The sequence below is a fragment of the Electrophorus electricus genome, chromosome 3 (assembly GCF_041902795.1).
Source record: "Electrophorus electricus isolate QZ-2024a chromosome 3, ASM4190279v1, whole genome shotgun sequence".
Lineage (NCBI taxonomy): Eukaryota > Metazoa > Chordata > Actinopteri > Gymnotiformes > Gymnotidae > Electrophorus > Electrophorus electricus.
Window position 1 is genome coordinate 41,820,186 of NC_137499.1, and position 24,305 is coordinate 41,844,490.

Below are 24,305 nucleotides of genomic sequence, written 5' to 3' on the forward strand. Positions count from 1 at the left end.
ATTGTACAGGTGAGATGGAGTTACTGTGATCCTTTCTGAGATCCCTGAGCACAGAGCTTCTATAAAGGTGTTCATAACAACCTTCAGGGTAATGACAAATTTGATATCTTATGTCACTAAACGAAGTGTATTTGAAAGTTGAAGTACACTAAACCAAAGAAATGAGAACACTGTCAGAAAGCTGTGTCTCATGGGCTGAGCTGGCAAAGGTATCAGTTAGGTATTTAAATTTATTCTAGTCTCACTTGATTTAAAACATGCTTGCAGACACCTGCGTGTGCGCGTGCACACACACACACACACACACACACACACACACACACACACACACACACACACACACACACACACACACACACACACACACACACACAATGAGCAAATACACCTGACCTCATTTGTCATGCCAGAAGTCCTCAGCAAACAGATTAGTGTAGTATCTCTCTCTCCTTTCTTCTCTCTCTTTCGCTCCCTCTCTCATTCTTCCTCTCCTTTTCTCTCTCTCCTATCAACCAAAAATGTCCCATACTGTTCCTCCCATACCCTGTACTGATTCCTACACACTGACTCACATGCATGTCCCGCACAAACTCACATGAGTCTTTCATTGACTTACACATGTATTGCATACATTTCAGGACATGCAGTTCGGGCATTTTTTGACACGTCCACGTCCATAGTCACATTCATGAATAGTCAGTGTATCTAAATGTCATGAGTTCTCCTGATGTCCACCAATTTTATTCACTATTATATCAAAATAATAGTGAGTTATTTGTCAAATGTTTTTGGTAACTGGTCTTTTAATAAACTAAAAACTAAAATAACTAAAATGGTTTTGGTTAGAGTTCGTGTTGACAATAGGTTAGGGTTAGTGTTTGAATTAGGGTTAAGCGTGTATGTGGGGGTGTACAATGCACTGCTCTCTGCTGATAGGCTGATAGATGCAGGCTGCTGATAGGCTGATAAATTCTAACCAGGGTGATGGTTAGATTAGGATAGAGTTGACTAGGTTAGGGTTAGATTAGGATAGAGTGGTCTAGGGTGAGAGTTAGATTAGGATAGCATGGACCTGGTTAGGATTAGATTAGGATAGAGTGGTCTAGGGTGAAGGTTGGATTAGGAGCGCGTGGACTAGGGTTGGATTAGGAGAGCGTGGACTAGGGCTGGATTAGGAAAGCGTGGATTAGGGTTATCATTGATAGCGTGGACTAGGGTTAGATTAGGATAGCGTGGACTAGGGTTGGATTAGGATAGCGTGGACTAGGGTTGGATTAGGATACTGTGGACTAGGGTGAGGGTTAGATGAAGATAGAGTAGACTACCATCATATAGAGAAAATACTTTTTTTTTTTAAGAAAAACACATCAAGAACACAGGTCAAAAGGCTGTGGTAGGAGTGAACAATTAATTCACTTCATACTGAAATTGTAATTAATAATGCTGTATTTTTAATTGCAATAGTTAGGAGAGCTGGAATCATAATTCTTATTTTAAAAAAGGTACAAGAGTTTTGATCATAAGAATTACAATATTAAACAGCATCATTATACTGTTAATGATATTCAAGATTGTTTTATTCCTCTGTAAATTTGTATTGGTTTATCATGACAGATGATGGCTATTGATGTTACAGTAGTTTGAGAAAAATGTCAGAACATCATAAATTTGTAAATAAGATTAGTAGATGTTTGGTACTGTGTTTGTTACCCTAATCGTAGTGGAGTGATGGGGTCCTTAGTGAATGGTATTTTAGTTGAGGGTGAAGTGTTTTTGAGTGCTTTAATAGAAGTTGTGGAAAGACTGAGAATATGGCCTACTGAACTGCGGGGTGTGTGTGTGTGTGTGTGTGTGTGTGTGTGTGTGTGTGTGTGTGTGTGTGTGTGTGTGTGTGTGTGCGCGCGCGTGGAGAGGGGTGGTTAGGAGGGGTACAAAGTCAAAGAGGTCCAGTGTTTGTGCATGGGTGTGTGCTAAGGGTGAGTGAGAACTTAATTGCAAATGAATGTAAATAAACAATATTTTCTTTTCTCCAGAAAGAGAAAACATTCAACCATAATACACCCATTTAGAGGAATACATTCACCCATTACTTTTGTTCATGGTGGGGTCTGGTTCCCCCTAGTGGATGGCAGATGAACTGTTAATTTTTTAGGATTATGTGCATGTTTGCATTTTGACTTGATCTGGTCTGGTAATAAAAGCACACTGAGAACCCACCCGACCTGTCAAAAATACAGTAATATGTAGTGGCATTTACTCTGGAAAGTAATTCCATTTCTGACTTTTTCAGATTTATTGTATTAAATGTATTTCTTTCTTTGTATTTTCTCTCTCTTTGTCCCTGTGTGCGTGCGCGTGTGTATTTCAGGAGTGAAGCGTCCATCCAGCCCTGTAGACAGCAAGGCTCTGGTTGAAGACACCAGACCCGAGGGTGTGTCTTCTGACTGGGTTGAGTTAACAGGACTCGAGGACGTCTCTTCTGACAGGGTGGAGTTAACAGGACTTGAGGAAGTGTATTCTGACAGGGTGGAGTTAACAGGACTAGATGCCCCGCCCACAGACACTCACAGGTCATACATGCTCTGTGAAGTGTGTAACATTCAGCTAAACTCCGCTGCACAAGCACAGATTCACTACAATGGCAAAACGCACCAGAAGAGGCTGAAATATATCAGCAGTGGAACGTCAGGTAGGGACCGTGTGGAGTGGGAACAGAAGCCTGAGCTGTTTTTGCTGTAGGTGACTAGAAGCTGCTTTTATAAGCAGCAGGGTGGCTGGGGTGACCCATACAAGTCCTCACGCCTGGTCCTGTCCACCCTAACCCCTAACCCCTAACCCCTAAACCCCTAACCCCTAAACCCCTAACCCCTAAACCCCTAAACCCCTAACCCCTAAACACCTAACCCCTAACCCCTAAACCCCTAACCCCTAAACCCCTAACCCCTAAACCCCTAACCCCTAACCCCTAACCCCTAACCCCTAAACCCCTAAACCCCTAACCCCCTAAACCCCTAACCCCTAAACCCCTAACCCCTAACCCCTAAACCCCTAACCCCTAACCCCTAAACCCCTAAACCCCTAAACCCCTGACCCCTAAACACCTAACCCCTAAACCCCTAACCCCTAACCCCTAAACCCCTAACCCCTAACCCCTAAACCCCTAACCCCTAACCCCTAACCCCTAAACCCCTAACCCCTAACCCCTAAACCCCTAAACCCCTAACCCCTAAACCCCTAAACCCCTAACCCCTAAACCCCTAAACCCCTAAACCCCTAACCCCTAAACCCCTAAACCCCTAACCCCTAACCCCTAAACCCCTAAACCCCTAACCCCTAAACCCCTAAACCCCTAACCCCTAAACCCCTAAACCCCTAAACCCCTAAACCCCTAACAGCCTGTTGGTTGTGCTGATTCTGAAGTTCATTTCTTGTGTGTGTTTGTGTGTTTTCTGAGTCTGTGCTGCTGTGGAGTAACAGCAAGTGTCTGTGCCAGTTTTTTCCTTATTGTTTACAGAAGGTCTTCATGAGTCTTGTTTACACGAGTCTTCCTCACAAGTCTTCCTCACTAGCCTTCCTCTATCTCACCTGGAGCTCCACTAACCTTTAACCCTAACCTTTCTTGAAAACGTTCAGTATGGCAGGAGTGGTGTAATCATTCACAATATTAAATGCTTCAGTGATCTTTTGAGTTGAAGATGTTCAATATTGTACCAGGTAGTTCAAAATGTCTTCAAAAACAGTTACCAAAGCCTGCTGGAATTTACTATCAATCACTCACCTAAACTCATAAAACACACACACACACACACACACACACACACACACACACACACACACACACACACACACACACACATACTCAGACAAGCACAAGTGTTGCAATTAGCATTTTAACTGCATGCATGGTAAAGGTTGATATTTCAGTTACAAAACACAGGCAAATGGATCAGTTTTTATATTCTGAAACACACATACAGATAAAGGCACATATATAAACACACACACACACACACACACACACACACAGAGCAGTCAGACCCACTTCAGGTGCAATCTCTCATGCGAATGGACCATAATTACATAGCAACCGAACATGTTCACCACGGAAACGCTCAGGATGGTGACACCCCCCCCCCCCCCCCCCCAAAGAAGCCAGTCTAGGGCAGCTATTTTACTGACTGCCTTATAAAGTGTGTGTGTGTGTGTGTGTGTGTGTGTGTGTGTGTGTGTGTGTGTGTGTGTGTGTGTGTTTATGTACCTTTGCACCGTAGGACACAAAAGATCATTGATTAGTCCTTTTGGCTGCTGTAAGACATCATGATTGGAGTTAAATTAACGTGGGCAGTGCACACCATGAGAAAACAGCACTGCTAGGAGTATTAACCCCCCCACACACCCACATACACTCACACACACACACACACACACACACACCATATACATAAGAACCTTAAGTCATTCAGTATGTGGCTCTGTTCTCCTCTACCTGGTCAGGTTTGTTTCTCATTTGTTCTCTATGAAGTCAGAAATTTTCGAACCCCAAATGCACCACCCTTATCCCGACAATGACCCTAGCGAGCACACACATACACAGCCCTAATACACACACAGCCCTAACATACACCAGACTAATACACTCAGCCCAACATACACCCCTAACACACACACACCCCTAACATTAACCCAACACTAATAACATAACTCAAACATGAAGCCAACACTGATAACAACCCTAACATTAACCCAACACTGGTAACATAACCCTGATGTAGCAGTGAGCAGTAAGGAGGCGGCCGCATGTGCAGAGAAGAGTGAGATTTATTTGGGGCAAATCCAGAGTCATAGTCGTAAGGGTAGTACAGGGTCATAGAGCAACACGGAGATTATGAGGATACATGATAAACAAACAAACACTCGAAGGCAAACAAGGGATGCAGGCTAGGAAACATGCAGGCTAGGATAACAAAACAGGCTAACATAAGGCTTTGAAACACAGATGGACTTTCATACATCCACCAAACACAATAAACAGCCAAAACACAGGGTGTCAGACAGGGTTTAAATACATGAACGTAACAAGGTAGAAACGAGGGACAGGTGTGAGCAATCAAATGAGGGGCGGAGAGAACAAAACTATGGCATGGAACTAAAATACACAAGACAAGGAAAAGATGGAACATGGAAGCTGGGAGGGACTAATCGTGACACCTAACATGAACCCAACACTGATAACGTAACCCTAACATGAACCCAACACCAATAACGTAACCCTAACATGAATCCAAAACTACTGTATTTAAAGTGGTGAAAGACGTTCAGCTCATCTTGATCCAAGCAAATAATGTGAGAAATGAGCGTAAAATCTTTTTTTATTTTAAACCTTTCATAAAACACTAAAGTGTCCACCAGAACATCTCCCCTTCCAAGCATTCTGCTTACAGATTAAATGCATGTTTACACGCACACACACACGCACACGCACACACACGCGCGCGTGCACACACAAGCAGTCTTATCTCTGCTCACCTTCTGTTGATTCCTCCAGGCTTCTGTCCTCGGTCAGCATTGCTGCAAACACACACACTCATGCACACTCACATGAGCACAGAGAGAGAGGGAAAATGTTCATTATTAAAATGAGAAAAAAGGAAGAGAAATGTTCAAATTTGTTCATTATTAATGATATCTTTATACATTTATTATATTAAATATTTTTTGTGTTTCAGTGCATATGTGTGTGTGTGTGTGTGTGTGTGTGTGTGTGTGTGTAATTACGTGTGTGTGTGTGTGTGTGTGTGTGTGTGTGTGTGTGTGTGTGTGTGTGGTGTGGTGTTGTGTTGTGTTGGCTTACACAGCTGAGATGTTATGGTTGGGTGAGTTGACAGTGTAACACTCACCCCAGATTCTCTCTCTCTAATTATTTCTCTCCTTTGTTTCATTTTCTCTCTCTCCCTCTCTTTCATTCCCTCTAATTTTCTCTCTCATTCTTTGTTTCATTCTCTCTGTCTTTGCCAGACAGTCCTGATTGTTGCATCATGGGTATCATTGGTCACATGATGGCTTAAATGAGCAGAGTCCTATGGTGGGCCATTTAGGATAAATTCAGTGACTCGGTAGTCATGCATGAGTGTGTGTGTGTGTGTGTGTGTGTGTGTGTGTGTGTGTGTGTGTGTGTGTGTGCAAGTGTTTCACTGATTTCACCCTAAACGGCCCACCATAGAGTCCTCCTTCAGGCTTCCCTGTGAAACCCCCCCCCCACACACACACACACACAAAGTGCACAACACATACACACACACACAACTTTCACAACAGAAACACAGATATGCATGTACAACACACACACAGACACAGCACACACACACATCGCACGGGCACACACACATGCACGCACAACATACACATGCACGCACAACACACATACATGCGCGCACACACACACATGCGCATGCACAACACACACACACACCGTAGTGATGGTTATTGTACAGTGATCATGTGTCAGTGCTGAAACACAAGGTGTTCATGCTCATTTGTGTGATGTCATGCTGTGTGTGAGATTTATAAGACACTGAAATGTTGCGTGAGCCTCTCTGCAGCCCTGGGGTCTCTCCTTCTCTCCTGCTCTCCTTTTCTATGTTTCTCCTTCTCTCCTTCTCTCCCTCTCTATCTCTCTCCCTCTCGCCTGTAATCTCATCTTCTGCTTATCTTCCTTTCATCTTTACTTTTATAGATTTTTCTGTATCTCTCCATCACTTTCTCTCTTTATTTCACTTATAAACACACACACGCGCGCACACCACACACACACACACACACACACACACACACACACACACTGAACACAGAAAGAGAGAGAGAGAGAGAGAGAGAGAGAGAGAGAGAGAGAGAAATGTCACATTAATTAGGTATGTTCCAGTATGTAGAACTTTCTTTGTATTGTTCTTTGAGAGCCACAGGAGGAGAGACAGAAAGAGAGAGAGACTTTCATTGTTATTCATGTATTAATTTATTCACGGGTGGTGAGCGAATGAGACTGGAATATGCAAATGAGTTAGTGTTTCATGATGGGAATTTTCTGGTTGGCTGCTCTGGTAACTGGTAATGGATTTCAAGATGACAAACAGTGGGAGAGAGAGAGAGCTAGAAAAATAAATATATATAACTTTTATGTATTATATGTCTACATATATATAGAGACACACTTATGGAGAGACATACGTAACATGTAAAACATATGTAAGATAACTGTGTGCGTGTGTGTCCATGTGTTCGTCACTACAATATTACATTCAATTGTTGTTGCTTGTTTACACTATTTACTGTTATGTCATTCTTATTTTGTATGAGTGTGCATGTACATGATGTTTTATTGTGTTTGTGTTCATGACATTTCATTATATTTCCATTCTACATGGTAATATTGGTGTAGCTTTTACAGTTGTGAATGCTAAACTGGAGGGTTTGCACATTGGCACTGTGTTACTGTGTGTATCTGAATAAAACGTGTGTGTGTGTGTGCGTGCGTGTGTTGTGTGTGAATGGGCAGACTGTGTGTGGTACTATGTGTATGTGTATAAAACGTGTGTGTGTGTGTGTGTGTATAAGCCAGTGTTGTGTGTCTGGCCTTTGCCTTGGGTCATATCTGTAGCGTGTAATTGGGTTTTAATCATCTCTCTCAGTCAGGCGAGTTGCAGACAGGATGTGGAACACACGCACGCACGCACGCACACGTGTGCACATGCACGCACGCACGCACGCACACACACACACACACACACACACACACACACACACACACACACACACACACACAGCAGTCCATGGTCTTATGTATCTCCAGTGGCGATTTGTGGAAATAGGTGTTCTAATTCCTTTATCAGACCAAGCAGATGTTGCCTCAAACAAAGAGGGACCCAGGTCCTTTGTCTGAGTGTGTAGCCGTGTGTGTGATTGAGTGTTGTGTGTTTGTGTGTGTTGGGGGCGGTACGTGTGTGTGCATGAGCGCATGCGCGTGTGTGTGTGTGTGTGTGTGTGTGTGTGTGTGTGTGTGTGTGTGTTTGTTTGTTTGTATGTATGATGGGGTGGTATGTGTGTGTGAGACTGAGACTAGGTCACTGAGGTGGTTACATACTAAGTAATCCATGTCTTCACATACCCACACTACAATTATTTTCATAACATTACTGTTAGTTTTATCACATTGTCTATATAACATATTTTATTTAAACATCTTTCAACATATAAAAATAAAAATCTAAGACCATCATATCCTTTTTTCAGTTGTGCACCCTAACCCCTAACCCCTAACTACTACCCTTAACCCTAACCATTAACCCCTAACCCCTTTTTCAGTTCTTAGACGTTTTTGCCAGCTTTGGCAGACTCTCAAGTCTAAACTCTTAAGTCATATAATTTCATGATACAAGGCACTAGACACTGTACAACACCAGATTATGATATCAGCAGTGACATAACTGCATTATGAGGTAACACTCTGTCAGCTACTCTTCAGTAGTTCATGTTCCAGGCTCTCCAAAACAGGCCTAGACCATTTATATGAAACCTACAAACCTACAGCTGGTGTCAGTGTTAAAAATACTCATGATACTTCAGAAAAGCTTCAAGATGGAATTTATCAAGAAAGTGACATCATCATGTTCCTCATTATTCTGACTCATACACACACACACACACACACACACACACACACACACACACACACACACACACACACACACACACTGTGCATAGTTTGTCCTGTGCATATATGTGGGCTTCAGACATGCATCTCAGTGAGGTGTGTGTGTGTGTGTGTGTGTGTGTGTGTGTGTGTGTGTGTGTGTGTGTGTGTGTGTGTGTGTGTGTGTGTACACACATGCATGTATGGGGTGTGTGTGGGCAGGGGTGGATGCAGGCATAGAAGAAAGTTTAGACTGGTCCAATCACTGAATGATAAAATTATAAATGCTACATATTGTATATATTTGCATAATATGTATATATTTGCAGGCATTATGTCCCTGATATTGTAGACTGGACACTGTTTATTTGTTTATTGGCACAAACATAGCCTCACGCATTCACATAAACATTCATCATATGGTGAGTGTTTAAATCCTGCCTTCTTTTAGGCCACTCCCCTTTTCTGCTCTTGTTCATGACCATGTTTTAGGCCCCTCGTTTGTGGCCATGTGCACGTGGTTTATGACACCAGGCTGTAATTTAACATGCACTGTTCTGCACATTATGCTGGACTCACCAGAGCTCGTCTGGAGTTCGTCTGAGCATCTCGTGTACAAGTGCTGTGTGTGTTGTGTGAGTATTCAGTCACTTCACTGGTCGGCTGTTTGTATAACAAAACGGTCTGTTTCTCACACCGAGTAGCTGTAGTCACAGGATTAGGAAAGATGATGGCGATTGTAGTTTCAGCTTCCTTGTGATGATGATGATGATGATGATGATGATGATTTCTCAGCACAAACCAGTATGAACTCATAGAACATTCTACATATGATTTATTACTAGCAATAGAAAACACATGGAAGTAAATGTTTCTTGGCAATATGATGGAGATTTGAATGTTTTCTGGTGATGGAGATTTGAATGTGTAATAAGGACAACAGTTTGCTGTCTTCCTGAAGGTTGTTTTAGCTGCACCTCCAAACAAAGGCACTTCTGCACTTTGATGGATTGTGAGTTTGTTTGATATCACTTTGTTTCCTTGATGATGTTTTTGCCTATGTAGGACATTACGACGGTTCCATTAAAACCCTGACAGCAGGTTTTACTGGTCTGTAAATACATGGCCTCATGCATATTCCAACACCCTGGTGAAGGTTTGATATGGTTAAGACCAGGTTTACTTTTGTTATAATGACATTATCAAGCTTTGTTGGTTTCTGTAAGTACATAAAAACAGCTACAAGGCCCATCTGGAGCCTTGTTCTGTTCACAGTACAAAATAACCCTAATCCTGAACCCTAACACATACCATAATCCTGAACCCTACACCCTAATCCTGAAACCTAAATCCTAACCCTGAATGCTAAACCTGAAACATTAAGCCTAAATCCTAACCCTGAACCCTAATCCTGAACCCTAAACCCTACCCCATACCATAATCCTGAACCCTACACCCTAATCCTGAACCCTAAATCCTAACCTTGAACCCTAATCCTGTCCCTGAACCCTAAATCCTGTTGCCCCTGAGCAAGGCCCTTAACCCTCAGTTGCTCAAGTTGTACTCAGTCATACTTCTAAGTTGCTTTGGATAAAAGTGTCAGCTAAGGGCTGTAAATGTAAAGCCTAACCCATACCATAATCCTGAACCCTGATCCCTAACCCTACACCCTAAACTCTGAACCCTAACCCTTGAGAGCAGCATTTCCCAGTTAGCATTACAGTATAACAGTCAAGTCAAGGGTGAAGAAGGACTTCATTCCCCTTGGTGGAGCAAAACTATATCCAATAATAACAACATTATTATTATTATCATCACCTTATTAGGGTCACCTAAAAGACAGGACGTTAGTGTAAACCTTACAACTTAGTTGATACAATAATAATAATAATAATAATAATAATAATAATTATTATTATTATTATTATTATTATTATTAATAAACAATAATTGTTGTTCTTGTAATGAATATATCGTGTGTGTGTGTGTGTGTGTGTGTGTGTGTGTGTGTGTGTGTGTGTGTGTGTTTGTGTGCACAGTTGACTGGCAAAGTTCCTCATTAAATGTCATTTTCACCTGACCAGTCTTGGAAGGCCATGATGGAGTCTTACATGCTGCCTCATTGCAGTTAACTTCTCCTGTAATACTCTCCTACCCCAACCAGCCCAGCAAATGCCCTTCAACTCTACCTGCCAGTCTCCTGTCATACAGCCCACTGCATTCTGGGATATTGGAGGACTGGAGTGTAATTGCCTATATTATGGAATATCTGAGGAATTATGGATAGACTTGACTTTTTGGGAAGTGCTCCAAACGTCTTTGGCTTGACGTACACAAATACAGCCTTAAAACTCTGAAGAGAGAATGCTGCTGCCACTCACTAGGCTGTTGGGTTAAATGTTTCTCAAGAAAACTCTTCAGTCTTATTGGATTTAAAGCTCCTTTTTACTGGTGAATGTGTGAGACCAGGGAAAGAACTGAGAGACAGACGCATGGTGCCTAAAACAGCTCTAAGCACAGCACTTATCCAGAGTCTCAAAAATGACTGGGCTAGACTTGGGGTGTTTCAGAAATGACTGGGCTGGACACACCCCACAGACCAGTAAATTTAAGATTTAGCCCTGTGTTGATTTCTGACCAGCAGACGTGTGCATTTTGCCCAGAGATGTGACCTTCAGTGCTTTTCTCTCGGTTGTAGCTCCTGCCTGTAAGAATACACCTCACTGCATAGAGTTTAGATTTTTGAAATACAATTTTAATCTACATTTTGACAAACGGCGTTTTGACACTACCCAGTAAAATACAAGATGTGATTGGGGTGTTCATCTGTAATGAACAGTGTTATTTGAATGACTATTATAACTGGCAATTATTTATTTGTGAATTTTTTCTAATAAAATAAAAGTTGATGGGAGCCATTTGACAGGCTTTGTACCACTTCACAAGTCCCTTCACAAACCATACAAAAGTGAAAGGAAGAAAGGAAGGAAGGATGAATTAATGATTTCATCCAGCTGATTTAGTTGTTCTTTAGTGTGTTAAAGACACTGATAATATTCCAGTGGCTTTTTACTGAGTCTCATGCACCACTCAGTACTTCCCTTATTTGATGTGTTCCACCTGTTATACTTACCATATTTACTGTAGCTATTCTAAATGTTAGTAAAAGTGTGTGTGTGTGTGTGTGTGTGTGTGTGTGTGTGTGTGTGTGTGTGGTATTTTGGTAGGAAGAGGACACAGCTGTCTCTGCTAATGTGTCATTATTAATTTGTCAGTGTGTAAAGCTGCAGTCTACATTTGTTTACACACACACACACTATATATATATATATACACTGCATAGATGCTTCTATTTACACCTGTATAAGATTTTACCTTTAAAACAATTTTTGTTTCATGTAAAAATGTTATTATTTGTAATTTGAGACATATTTACTTTTCTTTCTTTTAACTAGCAAGTACTGTGACTGGATCGTGCGCACGTGCGTATGTTTATTGGAACTAGTGAAGGTTCTCTAAACACCTGCAGAAGGATCATTAACATGGTGGCGCGTGCCGACATTTCTGCGATCTTTTGGCTTCGTAGGATGTTCCTTTGGGGAAGGCCCGTTTGAAGCGAGCTCATGTTGACAACTGAACTACCGTAGGTGAAATATTTGCCCCATCTTACCTTACAGCTTACCCCCTCCCCCGCCGGACACACACGTCCTGCAAGCGTGTGTCTGTGTGCGCACCGTTATTTAGTCGAAATCAGAGAGCATGAAAGGAGAAAATGGATCCCGCTAATTTACCCATCTGTGCCGTTCGTTCAGGTTAAACGGCAACGGGAGCGGGGGGTGATCACACCCCCTCCCTTCCTTTCCTCCTTGACTCGCGAACAGATGAGTGGGGCAGTGCGCTCGTGAGTGCGGAGCATATGTGGCGTTCCTTTGCGCTGGTGAACGAGAGCCCGCGCCACCGAAGACAAGGACAAGCGAAAGAGAAGCAGCGAGCACGAGACTGAAGCGGTAGCCTGGCGCGGGAGTGCTGGTGTGTTGGTTTATCTGCGTGCAGAAGAGTATTTGTCAGCTTCTTCGTTTGACTGCAGTTTGTTTGGAAAACTCGGATTTGGTTCGATAATTAATCGACATCATGCTGATCGGTAAGTCGCAACATTGTCAGGGTTCCGCCGACGTGGAACCCCTGCGCGCGTTTTATGGACGCGTGATCATGTAGGAGACCGCTGTCACTGTCCAGATTACGCGCTCGCGATTTTCCTTGCTGACGGCGTCTGTGGTTAGTGAGTGAATATTAGTGTTTAATGCCAACAGGTATATAACTGGGTATGCAAGAACATTGTTTAAACTTAGCTAGCCATGGTTTCCTTCTCAGGCGCGCGCGCGGTTTATCCGCTGTGTAATGTGCGTCTGTCGTGCGTTTTGGTTGCGCAAGGCCATCAGTGCGAGCGCGTGTCGTCTGCTTGGTATCACTGACTCCGTCGTCTGCGTGCAATTTCTACGTGAGCGAACGGACCATCCAGTCCCTGCAAGACCCTCGTACTTAATCGTCTAACGAGTGGAGATTCGCTGGAGCCCTAATCCCGGGTGAGGAGCAGGTGCCATTGTTTATGGGCTCTCCTTTTCCTGACCACTGACCTCTGCTGCAAGACCCACGCGAGGGACTGGCAGGAAGGAGAGGCACGCAGTCCAAGGGCCGAGTAGACGAGACATGACAGAGGCCCAGAGCGCGTGGGAATGTCATTCCATGACCCCAAATCTCGCAGGGAGTTGTGATTTAGATTTAGTTTACTGTGTTTTGAACATGCCATTTTTTTGTATACTAAAACTTTCAGTATTTTCAAATGTTTTTCAAGTGTTACGTAGAGATATTTTCAAAGCGGTATTAATTTGTGCCAACAAGAAGTTTAAAAGCATTTTTGCGCGCCTCTGAGCTGCTGCGGCGGCATTTTCTTCGTTGTCATTTGAACTATTTTCTGTACTAGGAGCGCAGAAACGGAGAGTGAATGGTGAGCTAATTAAAAATTCCATTTTTAGTTTTTTTTTAATTCCTTGTGGAGTCTTTCAGTTCTTCACTTTTTAAGCGCACTTCTCACACACAAAGCGCCCGGTGTTAGGGCCTCGTGCCGGGTCAACGCACCTCGCGAGCTCAGGGCTCAGTGAGGCGCAAAATTAAAAATTATGAGGCATTGATCTTGTGCACACCAAAAAATGGGTTATCAATAAGACGCGAGTAATCTACGCAAATGGTTTAGGTTCTAGGTTTTATTTATCTTTATGCAAAGACCAATCGTACTTACTACACTTTTACGAAAATGTTATATACATTTTTGATTATTTATTTAGCGTTAGACTAAACGCACGCAACTGAAAATAATCGCCGCTTTTATGAGTATTAGATCTGAGCACATCGATTCCGAAAATTCGAATATTTATCCATATATACGAAATGACAAATTATTCTTATTTGTGCTTCTGTTTTTATTTAGCCTGGTTCTTTATTATTATTATTATTATTATTATTATTATTATTATTATTATTATTATTATTGTTGTTGTTGTTGTTGTTGTTGTTATTATTATTATTATTATTTATTAGTAGTAGAAGTATTATTGTAGAAGTAGTATACTATTGTCTTTTTTATATCACGTAAAACACATTTGTTAATAAAGATATAGTACGTTTTGGAACCGTTTTGTTACCGCGTCACTCAGTAGATGGAGAATAACCCGTTATTCACGTTAACAATGCGGCTTTTTGCCTTCTGCTATTAAAATGTACGCATGACTCTCTTCGGTCTCCTTTTTTTCTGCACGCGGAGATAGAGGGCTCAATATTAGTCGGATACCAGAGACTCGCTTGGCAACGCAGTACGCAGCACACACAGCACGGCGGTTACACTGCTACGGCAGCGCTGTTTACACAGGCCCGACACACAGACACTGTTGTCTAAAATCTAGACGTTAGAGAAAGCGTTACACCTTAAAGTTGGACGATGCAGTAAGAATAATAATAATGGATTATTATTATTATCATCACAAAATTATGTAGCTTTGACACACACACACACACACACACACACACACACACACACACACACACACACACACACACACATATATATAGTCATGCTTAAAATAATTATTAAAAGTAACATTTCAGTCCAAATTGTGTGTGTGTGTGTGTTTTTATACACACACACACTTTCTTTTTAACACCATGTGTTCTAATTTTAACCAAGTATTCAACGATGTCTTGGGTTAGGAAATTACACTGTTCATACAGATTATTCAGACCTCATCACAGTTTGAAATTTTACCACATTCCTAAATCTGAAAGCTAGGTGATGTTTTTCTGACAGCACTCTGTGCTGTTCTACTCTGCACTGAGCTGATTCTGAAATGTTTTGGATGAATTGTGTATTCAGAAAGATGGAGGTGTTGTGTTGTTGTGGCTGTGGTGCAGTGCACGGGGGTTGTGTTGCTGTGGCTGTGGTGCAGTGCACAGGGGTTGTGTTGCTGTGGTGCAGTGCACGGGGGTTGTGTTGCTGTGGCTGTGGTGCAGTGCACAGGGGTTGTCTTGCTGTGGTGCAGTGCACGGGGGTTGTTTTGCTGTGGCTGTGGTGCAGTGCACGGGGGTTGTGTTGCTGTGGCTGTGGTGCAGTGCACGGGGGTTGTGTTGCTGTGGCTGTGGTGCAGTGCATGGGGGTTGGCTTATGCACACTCACTAGAGCAAACACGTACTGTGGCAAACACTGTCATGGCGGTCATGGTGCAATGCAGATCTCTGTGTGTGTGCACGCGCATGTGGCATGTTTTTGTGGTTCCATGTTTCTGGTTCTATGTGTGTGTTTTTGGGGAATGGGGACATGCGGTTGTCGTTAATTCTGGTTTCGTGTGTGTGTGTGTGTGGGGGGGGGGTTATTGGGAAGTAGGCAGTGAAGAGCTGGTATAAAAGCAGATCGGTTTAAAACAGTGGAGGAGTGGCACAAGGAGATCTCGGGGTCATTGCGTGTGCATGTGTGTGTGTGTGTGTGAGAGAGAGAGAGCAGCCATTGCTCTTTAACTATTTTTTTAACTATATATATATATTTTTTTTTAAATATGATTTTGTCAGTCATAAGATATGGTTTTATCACTAAGGCTATGAAAAGGTTGAAATAACGGGCAACCTTTTAAAAGTGGTGTGTGTGTGTGTGTGTGTGTGTGTGTGTGTTTGCGATTAACATATATTTTATTCTGACTACATAATAACAATTTATTGTCAATGTATCCTTAAAAGGAAAAAGGACATTTTAAAGGTTAAATATTTAAGACTCAGGCTTCAAAACCTGAGATAATCCACAAGTTGCAACCTGTATTTAAGAAACTGTATTTTTAGGGGAATTATGGTTGTAGACTATAAAATATTTCACACTTATTGGACAATATGCACTAAACTGAATTTATGAATTTTCAAAAATTTAAATTTTATGATACTTTCATTTCAGTTAAAAGTATTAAAATCTTTCAGGTGTTTTTAAAAAATTGTGGCATAATAAACTTGTCTTGCTGAGATGTAGCATACTGTGGAGATGTCTCTGTGTGAGTCCAGTACGCAGTAGCATTACAGTATACTGCCGAGACGTCTCTGCGAGTCCAGTACTCAGTATTGTTGGAACACAAAGGGGTGAGAAAGGGGCAGGTAGATACATGGCAGGCATGTCCATTATTAACAAGGACACACTGTCATTGAAATAAAGCACCACTCTTATATAATGATCCTGCTTGAGTGCTATTAGCATCCCCTTCTGGAAATGTTTTACCTGCTAAATGTGTGTGAGTGAGTCAGGGAGTCAGAAACAAGGTCAATAAAGTGCTTTGCATCTAAAACACAAATATTGGTAAAAAGTTAAATCAAGGAATGAACAAACACTGAGGTTTGGCAGCACGGTTCAGCCTGCAGTCAGTTTAGGCAACGGTCTGTCTCTGAGTTTCAGGCACGCATAGTGTCTGTGGGCAGAGTTACAGTCAATTTAGACATACTAACAGTCTGTGAGTCTCTGGAATCTCAGGGTCCCTGTGAGTGGAGTTGGGGATGAGCTGGAGTGAGAACCAGAAAACCTGGAGTGGAACAATGAAATCCACTTTAATACATGTCTATAAAAAGCCATACTGCAACCTTACAGATGACTGAGTGTTGCCTTTAACTATTGATGAGGTGGAGGTGTGTTGGCCACAGTGGACAGCGGGACCTGATGTCAGGAGAACACCTGATTACAGGAGACTTATTTAATCTGTTAGTCTCAGTCTGTAAACTGTATATCAGGAGTTGCTCCTGATTGGTTGAAATGAAATCCTGCAGTTTTTACTATAGATTATTTAAGATGCTAGATAAGGTCTTTTTGAATTTGGTTATTTGCATATTAATGACATCCTATGAAGGAGATCTTTGGCTGGCAGAAGAGCAGAGAGGCCAGTGACATGCTTTGCTGACTCTGATATTGAATGTTTAAATTTTTTTTAAAAAAGCTCCATTTAAATTTCTAAACAATTTGGGACGGATCTTCTTTTATTTGTTGGATTGCAGTTTTACATAGAATTTGTGTGATATTTTCCAAAACATTTTGAATATCCTGTGCAAACAGATGAGAGTCTGAGTTACATCATTATTGAAACGAAATTGAATGTGATTTTCATTTTAACTCCTAGGTCTCTCTCAGTGAACTTGTCAGGAATATCCTTTAATTTGGATGTATTATTATTTAATTTGGATTTAATATCCTTTAATTTGTTTTTATTAACTTAACATTGAAAGAAAATTATTTCCTGCAAATATATATCTATGACTTCTGAGTGGGTCACAGAATAGACTATAAGGCAAACCTTATCTGCAATGCTGAATATTCCAGGTAAATTTAAGATACAGGAAATCAGAGAGACTCCGCAGAAATTATAGAAACAAAACTTACACTTACAAATCTTAAAAATTGTGTTGCACTGACCATCAATCCCCTGTTATGGTCAGATAGCTGCTTCATGTAAGGTTAGAAAATGTGATTATTTAGCCAGAGTGTGCCAGAAACAGACCTTTGTGAAATACAGTATATTTACAATATACAAAATATACAGACGCTTTTAGAAATCTTGGTCTTTTGATTATATGAACATAATATGTATTTATGAATATAAACATGGACCATGGAAAGTTGTACAGGTTGAGTAAAACACTGGAACCTGCAGGCAGGTGTGAAGAGTCCACTGACACCCTGAGTACTGAGCGTGATGTGGAGGCTCTGTGCTGGTCTGAACCACTGCCGCAGACATGAGGGTTCTGTGCTGGTCCAAACCACTGCTTCAGACGGGGGGTTTCTGAAGATCAGGGGTGGAGTACTGGTAATTAAATGGTTTAGTGATGCTAAATGACAGGAGAAATTCAGCCTTTTACTGCTTGTGAATAGGGGTTACAGACAAATTGTGCTGGGACAAATGATGTCTGTGATTTGGAACTGCCAGTAGGCTGTCAGGTTCCTATGGTAACTGGACAAGTGTGGATGCTTTTTCTTCAGATAGAGGGTAAGTGGACAGTTTGAGTATAGACTAAATCAAAGGGTTGTGTGTTATGTGTCTCATAAGGAACCATAAAAAGCAAGATGTCACAAAAATATTTTCTTGTTATATATGTTACTTCCTTATTTCTTCTTATTATATATAAACAAAATGTTATTATATATATTTTTATTATTATTATTTTACGTGTGTGTGTGTGTGTAAAAATAAATAAAAAAATTATATATATATATATATATATATATATATATATATATATATATATATATATATATATATATATATATGAGAGAGGGAGACAGAGAGTGAGCCTTAGGAAATTAACATAAAATTACTCCCTCATCAAGTCCTTAACCAACATTTTGGTTGATTTTCATGTTCAGAACCACTCAATGCACTGTGTGTGTGTATGATTGTGTGTCTGTATGAAAGGAAAAGGAACTTTAATGAAGGTATTGAGAGAGAGAGAGAGAGAGAGAGAGAGAGAGAGAGAGAGAGAGAGAGAGAGAGAGAGAGAGCGAGAGATCCCTGTAGAACACGCTAAGTGGCAGCACAAGTCATTAAAATAAACTGACAGTGTGGGCTTGATTGGCCTGTCATCTCTCTGAATGCTGTGTGTGTGTGAGTGAGTGTGTGTGTGAGTGTGTGTGTGTGTGTGTGTATGTGTGTGTGTGTGTGTGTGTGAGTGTGTGTGTGTGTGTGTGTGTGTGTGTGTGTGTGTGAGAGAGAGAGAAAAAGAGTGAGGAAACCTTATAGCATCTTGCTGGTCTCGGCAAGCATTATGACTACCTGAGAATGGCCATCAGTGTGTGTGCGCACATGCTTGAGTAAAATACTGAATATTCATCTGTTGGTTTTAATTTTACTTTAAAAGTTATGATACTTGATTTATTTTATGTTTGATGTTTGTGCATTTCTGACTGTATGTGAAAAACGTTACATTTGACCCCTTGACCTGGTGGGGGTTAGAAATATAACAATTGGCTAATAATAGAAAATAATAATATTCTGATATAGAGCGTAAAATACGATCTTGGTCCAATATTATTATTATTATTATTATATAATTTGATACTTATTATTATTATTAGCTCTGAAGGATTTAGATGTATGCATTCTGTCTGCTGTTAGTATTATATTATTATCTGAATGAGCTGAGACTGAAAGTTCTGTGAGAAACACCTTCAGGTGCAGATGAACAGAGTGCGCATTACAGGAGAGAAAACTTAAACCAAGCATTGCGTAGAATGAAAGGTAAAACACTGCCATTACTGAACATTATTGAACATTAAACATAAGTAAGGTATTATATACCATGAGATGATTTATTTTTAGATCTGGATGTCTAGATAATTCTACTGTGATTTACATAGTGTTGCTTTACAGAATAATAAAGTGATGGTCACATTTCTGGTTGTTTCTGTCTGTCTGTATCTGTCATTCTGTCTTTATTTATTTTTTGCTCTCTCTTTCTTTTTCTCTCCCTCCCCCAATTTCTTTTTATCTCTCTTTATCTTGTCTTCCCACCCCTCCCTGGATCTCTAAATGCCTTCATTTCAATTCCTTTTTGGAAAGCTGATAAGGAACGTCTTTCAATCAGGGTAGTCAAGCGTGCTCAAGTCTGTGTTTGTGTGTTTTCATATTTTAATACCTCAACTTCTTTGTGTGTGTAACGCTGAGGAGCAGGTAAGGTGTCAGGTAAACTTCGAGCTGATGCAGCCTGCCTCTCTTCTGCTCCTGCTGTATACACACTGTCCATAATTTAAATCGCTCCAATGGAAAAGAAAAAAACGACTGCGTGTCAGTGCATCTGGGTGCAGTGTTTCACATTGGCAACCTAAAGCCTTTTAACACGATTATCATGGCGATTGTGCTGTTAGAGTTAACAATCGCTAATCATGAAAGAATTATTTTTTTCGTGAGTTCAAATTAGTATTTGATCGTATTTCAACGAGGAACGATTTAATGTCAAATACAATGTACGTTACCTCCTGGCAGTATCGAAATCTGCCAAATTCTCACAAATCAGAACGAGCGCTGCACACGACACGTCTGAAAATAAGACTGGGCAATAAAATGTGAACTCTTTTTGCTTCCCAAACTGAAATTGGTGAAATGTATTATAATGTTTATTAATTTATACTGAAATTTGTTTTTAGATTTTTATCCATCACGTTTTAAGTGTATATATTTTTTCAGTATTTCTACATGACCAATTCATAAATAAGCTCTTTTAAAAGGTATACCGATATGTATGATTTCTGCGTCTCTCAGTGTCGAGTCATAAAATTGCTGCTCCTTTACTATACATAAGTCACATATGAGAAACATTCTGAAAGCATTATTGGATTCAGCATAATAAACAGGTATTTTTGTAAGAAGCAAAAGTCACTGTTGACCAACACTGTTAACGGAGCACTCGGGAAGCAGCAGGCGGAAGAAATACGTAGTACGGCGCGTGGACGCGCAGTGGGGACAGTGGAGGAATTAAAGCTTCAACAAGTTGCATTTGGACAATCAAACTGCAGGAGAATTATCATATAGGCTGATTGAGCACAAGTGAGATCGCAGTCTGTCAAGGAGCTGAGTGCACATGTAACCGCACAGCACACAGCGGCAGCAGCCAGAGCTGATCTGTATTTAGAAGGTGACCTGCAGTAGTTTATAAAGAGCTCCAGCTCTGTTAATGTGCCATCACTGTTAATAACAGCAGGATTCGTAAAGCAGATGGCAGACATTTTATAGGCTGTTCACTACACTTGTCTCGGACACGTTCATGGGAGCGTTTTCCTCCACGTGTTCTAACAGCTTTGCTGTCGTGGGTGTTGTGGAGCAGTAGTTGCATTACAGTAACAGGGCCCAGGAGGAACAGTGGAGAACCTGTGAGCAGACTGAGCCAGTGCTACAGAAACTGCCGCCCGTCGCCGCGGGGATGGTGACAGCAGCGTCCAGCCTGCGCTTCCGTGTTCTTCCTCCGTTTAGAAATCAGTTATTGTGTCGAACACTGTCGGGGGAAAGTTTTTTTTTTTTTTTCTCATATTTAATTTGTGCTTTGTTTTCAGTTTCTGCTTTTTTCTTCACTTTTTGAAACAGTCACCTTGCTATTGGGCGCAAGACCGTCTTTGAACCAATGTTCTGTGTGTCTGAATAAAGCATTTTTAGGAGCAACTGTTTCTACGTACCCACCTTGGTCTCCCATTTTGGTTGTTAGCATTTTTTGCATTTATTTGAATACTGTGGCACGATGAACACTATACGATCACGTCTTGTTTATGTAACACTATATGATAACGTCTTCATATGTAACACTATATGATCACGTCTTCATATGTAACACTATATGATCACGTCTTCATATGTAACACTATATAATCACGTCTTCATATGTAACACTATATAATCACGTCTTCATATGTAACACTATGTGATCACGTCTTATATTTGAAATACTATAAGATCACGTCTTATATAACACTATATGATCACGTCTTTATATGTAACTATATGATCACGTCTTATATATATATATATACACTAAGATAAGATCTTATCTATGTAACACAATAAGATCACATCTTATATAACACTATATGATCACGTCTTATATATTTAACACTAACAAAACATCTTATATACGTAACACTATAAGATCACGTCTTATATATGTTAACACCCTGTATAGGGTGAAAAGGTGTCATTTGGGATTTGCCCATTGATGATGACATACATTAGTAACAACATTGACAAGGTCTCAACACAAACGAAGGCTGTGCTTGTGTGACTGTTGTCCCTGTTCGGTCATTATCTGCACTCTCGCCCACGCCACACAAACAGCACAGAGGAGGATCAGAAGGAGAGTGTGAAGAGTTGATTTGGGGTAATTTGTGGTAATTTGGGTAGACAGCTGGTTCTATGATAATGGTCCTCCATGAGGACAGTCAGATTAGGAGGTGGGGGTGGGGGGGAGTTATGAGATGGTTTGTCCTCTGTTATTCAAATTATTCCTAATATGTGCTGTGCTGTTGGAAGGGGGTGTGCTTTGATGTTGGAGGGGGTCTTGTGCTGTGGTGTTGGAGGGGCGCAGCACTGGACAGAAGCCTTAAATGTCTCCTCAGGGTCCCAGAGAGGAGATCAGAACTGCTCATGGGCCTCCTCTCAACCCTCCCCTCTCAACTCTCTCCTCTCCCCTCTCCCCATGCTGGTCACCATCTCAGGTCATGTGCTGATGAAGGTCATGACTAATGTGTTGACATTAGTTGACTAGTCAGCAGCATGGCTGTGTATTGAATGTAGAACCATCTATGCCTTATTATAATAAATAAAGGGTTAATTCTGTGTGTGTGTGTGTGTGTGTGTGTGTGTGTGTGTGTGTGTGTGTGAGAGAGAGAGAGAGAGAGAGAGCTCCCGCCATCATGAACAGCAGTTCTCTTGTCTGATTCACTCTGTCTGCCTACATCTCCTACCTAAATGTGAAGGCCATGCATCACCTTGGTGTGTGTGTGTGTGTGTGTGTGTGTGTGTTCACCTTTCATCATCCTGGTTATTAGTGTGTTATTGTGTGTGTGTGTGCGTGTGTGTTTCTGTGTGTGTGTGTCTGTGTTTTGTCACCCCTTCAGACCCTGTTGTTGTCCTGTTGAAGTTGGTGTGGATGTGCCATGCGTGACACTTTAGCTACACACACACACACGCATGCACAACCAGCATGGCTGTTTCAGTTGCAGTGGCCTGGTTGGAGCTCTAGGGTTGTGTATTGCGTTGAGACAGCAGTAGATAGAAGCACTATGGAGGAGAGTGTGTGCAGGAGCACACAGGTAGAACTAAACACACGCCTGCTGCTCTCAGATGTCTCCAGTAGCTGTGACCTACCCTCCCCCCTCTCTCATTTCCTCTCTTTCTCCTTCCTGGGTCACTCACACTCTCTTTTTTGACCTAGATGGATTCATTTAGAATTTTTCTAACATGCACAAAAACACACACAGAAACTTACTAACACACACACACACACACACACACACACACACACACACACTCACACACAACCTTATTAATACACGCATGCACAAAAATACATTATTTACATAAACAAATATCCCATAACTATAATGTCAAGGAATTTATACTGGCAAGTGACCTGTATTGTTTAACCGAGCCAGGGACCATTTATATTGTTACACAGCAGATGATGATGTGTGGGGTTGATGTGTGTTAATATGGAATTGATGTGAGGTTGATGTGTGTTAATGTGGGGTTGATGTGGATTAATGTGTATTGTTGTGTGTTAATGTGCAGTTGATGTGGATTGATGTGTGTTAATATGGGATTGATGTGTGGTTGATGTGATATTGATGTGTGTTAATGTGGGGTTGATGTGTGTTAATGTGAGGTTTGTGTGTGTTGATTTGGGGTTGATGTGTGTTGGTGTGTGTTAATGTGGGGTTGATGTGTGTTAATGTGCGGTTGATGTGGGGTTGATGTGTGTTGGTGAGTGTTAATGTGGGGCTGATGTGGGGTTGATGTGCTTGTGTATTGTGAATTCAGGTAAAACTTTTACACATAATGACTGTACAAGGAAAGATCTGTATACACAAACATTAAACAGACTGAAGGAATAAATATGCTGTGTTTAAGGTGTTAAGGTGTGTTAAGGTGTGTGTACATCCTTCCTTGTACATTGTTTTTGTAGGGATGTGTAATATAAAGCTAAACCAACATAAAGAAGTGACTCAGCAAAAGTCCAGAAGTCTTAACATGTCAAACTAAAACACATTTAAAACTTCTCTTTACAAATTATAAACACACATTTGTCTTTTGCTGTAATGCTCACTGTAATGCTGAGATATCACTGAGAAACTGTGTGTGTATGTATCAGATCTATTAGTCCGGCTGTAGTCTGTCTATGTGTCCGATCTATTGGTCTGTGTCACGGGATGCCCCCCCCCCCATGAGTCACATGGTATGGCCTGCCACGTGCAGGGGGGTTCACTCTCGTTTGTAGCCACGCCCTCCGTGATGGCATGAACCTGCACGGGGTTTAATGTTGAGTGTTTCTCTGTCTATTTAAACAGCCATCAGTGCAT

The 24,305-nt window shown here is 41.2% G+C and overlaps 1 protein-coding gene and 1 long non-coding RNA gene across 3 annotated transcripts in view; both read left to right on the forward strand.

Annotated features, from left to right (window-relative positions):
• LOC145657091 (uncharacterized) overlaps positions 1 to 10,976 on the forward strand; it is a 33,154-nt gene extending 22,178 nt beyond the window's left edge. Inside the window, exons 2-3 of the long non-coding RNA XR_014122950.1 lie at positions 2,369 to 2,689; positions 10,723 to 10,976. This is a non-coding gene — a long non-coding RNA (uncharacterized LOC145657091). The remainder of the gene's footprint in view (positions 1 to 2,368; positions 2,690 to 10,722) is intronic.
• Positions 10,977 to 12,460: 1,484 nt separating this feature from the next.
• Positions 12,461 to 24,305, forward strand: part of znf385c (zinc finger protein 385C) — a 43,252-nt gene continuing 31,407 nt past the window's right edge. For both annotated transcript variants that reach the window (XM_035532976.2, XM_035533004.2), the window contains exon 1: positions 12,461 to 12,824. In XM_035532976.2, the coding sequence (XP_035388869.2) occupies positions 12,815 to 12,824 (10 nt within the window). In that variant the 5' untranslated portion in view covers positions 12,461 to 12,814. The remainder of the gene's footprint in view (positions 12,825 to 24,305) is intronic.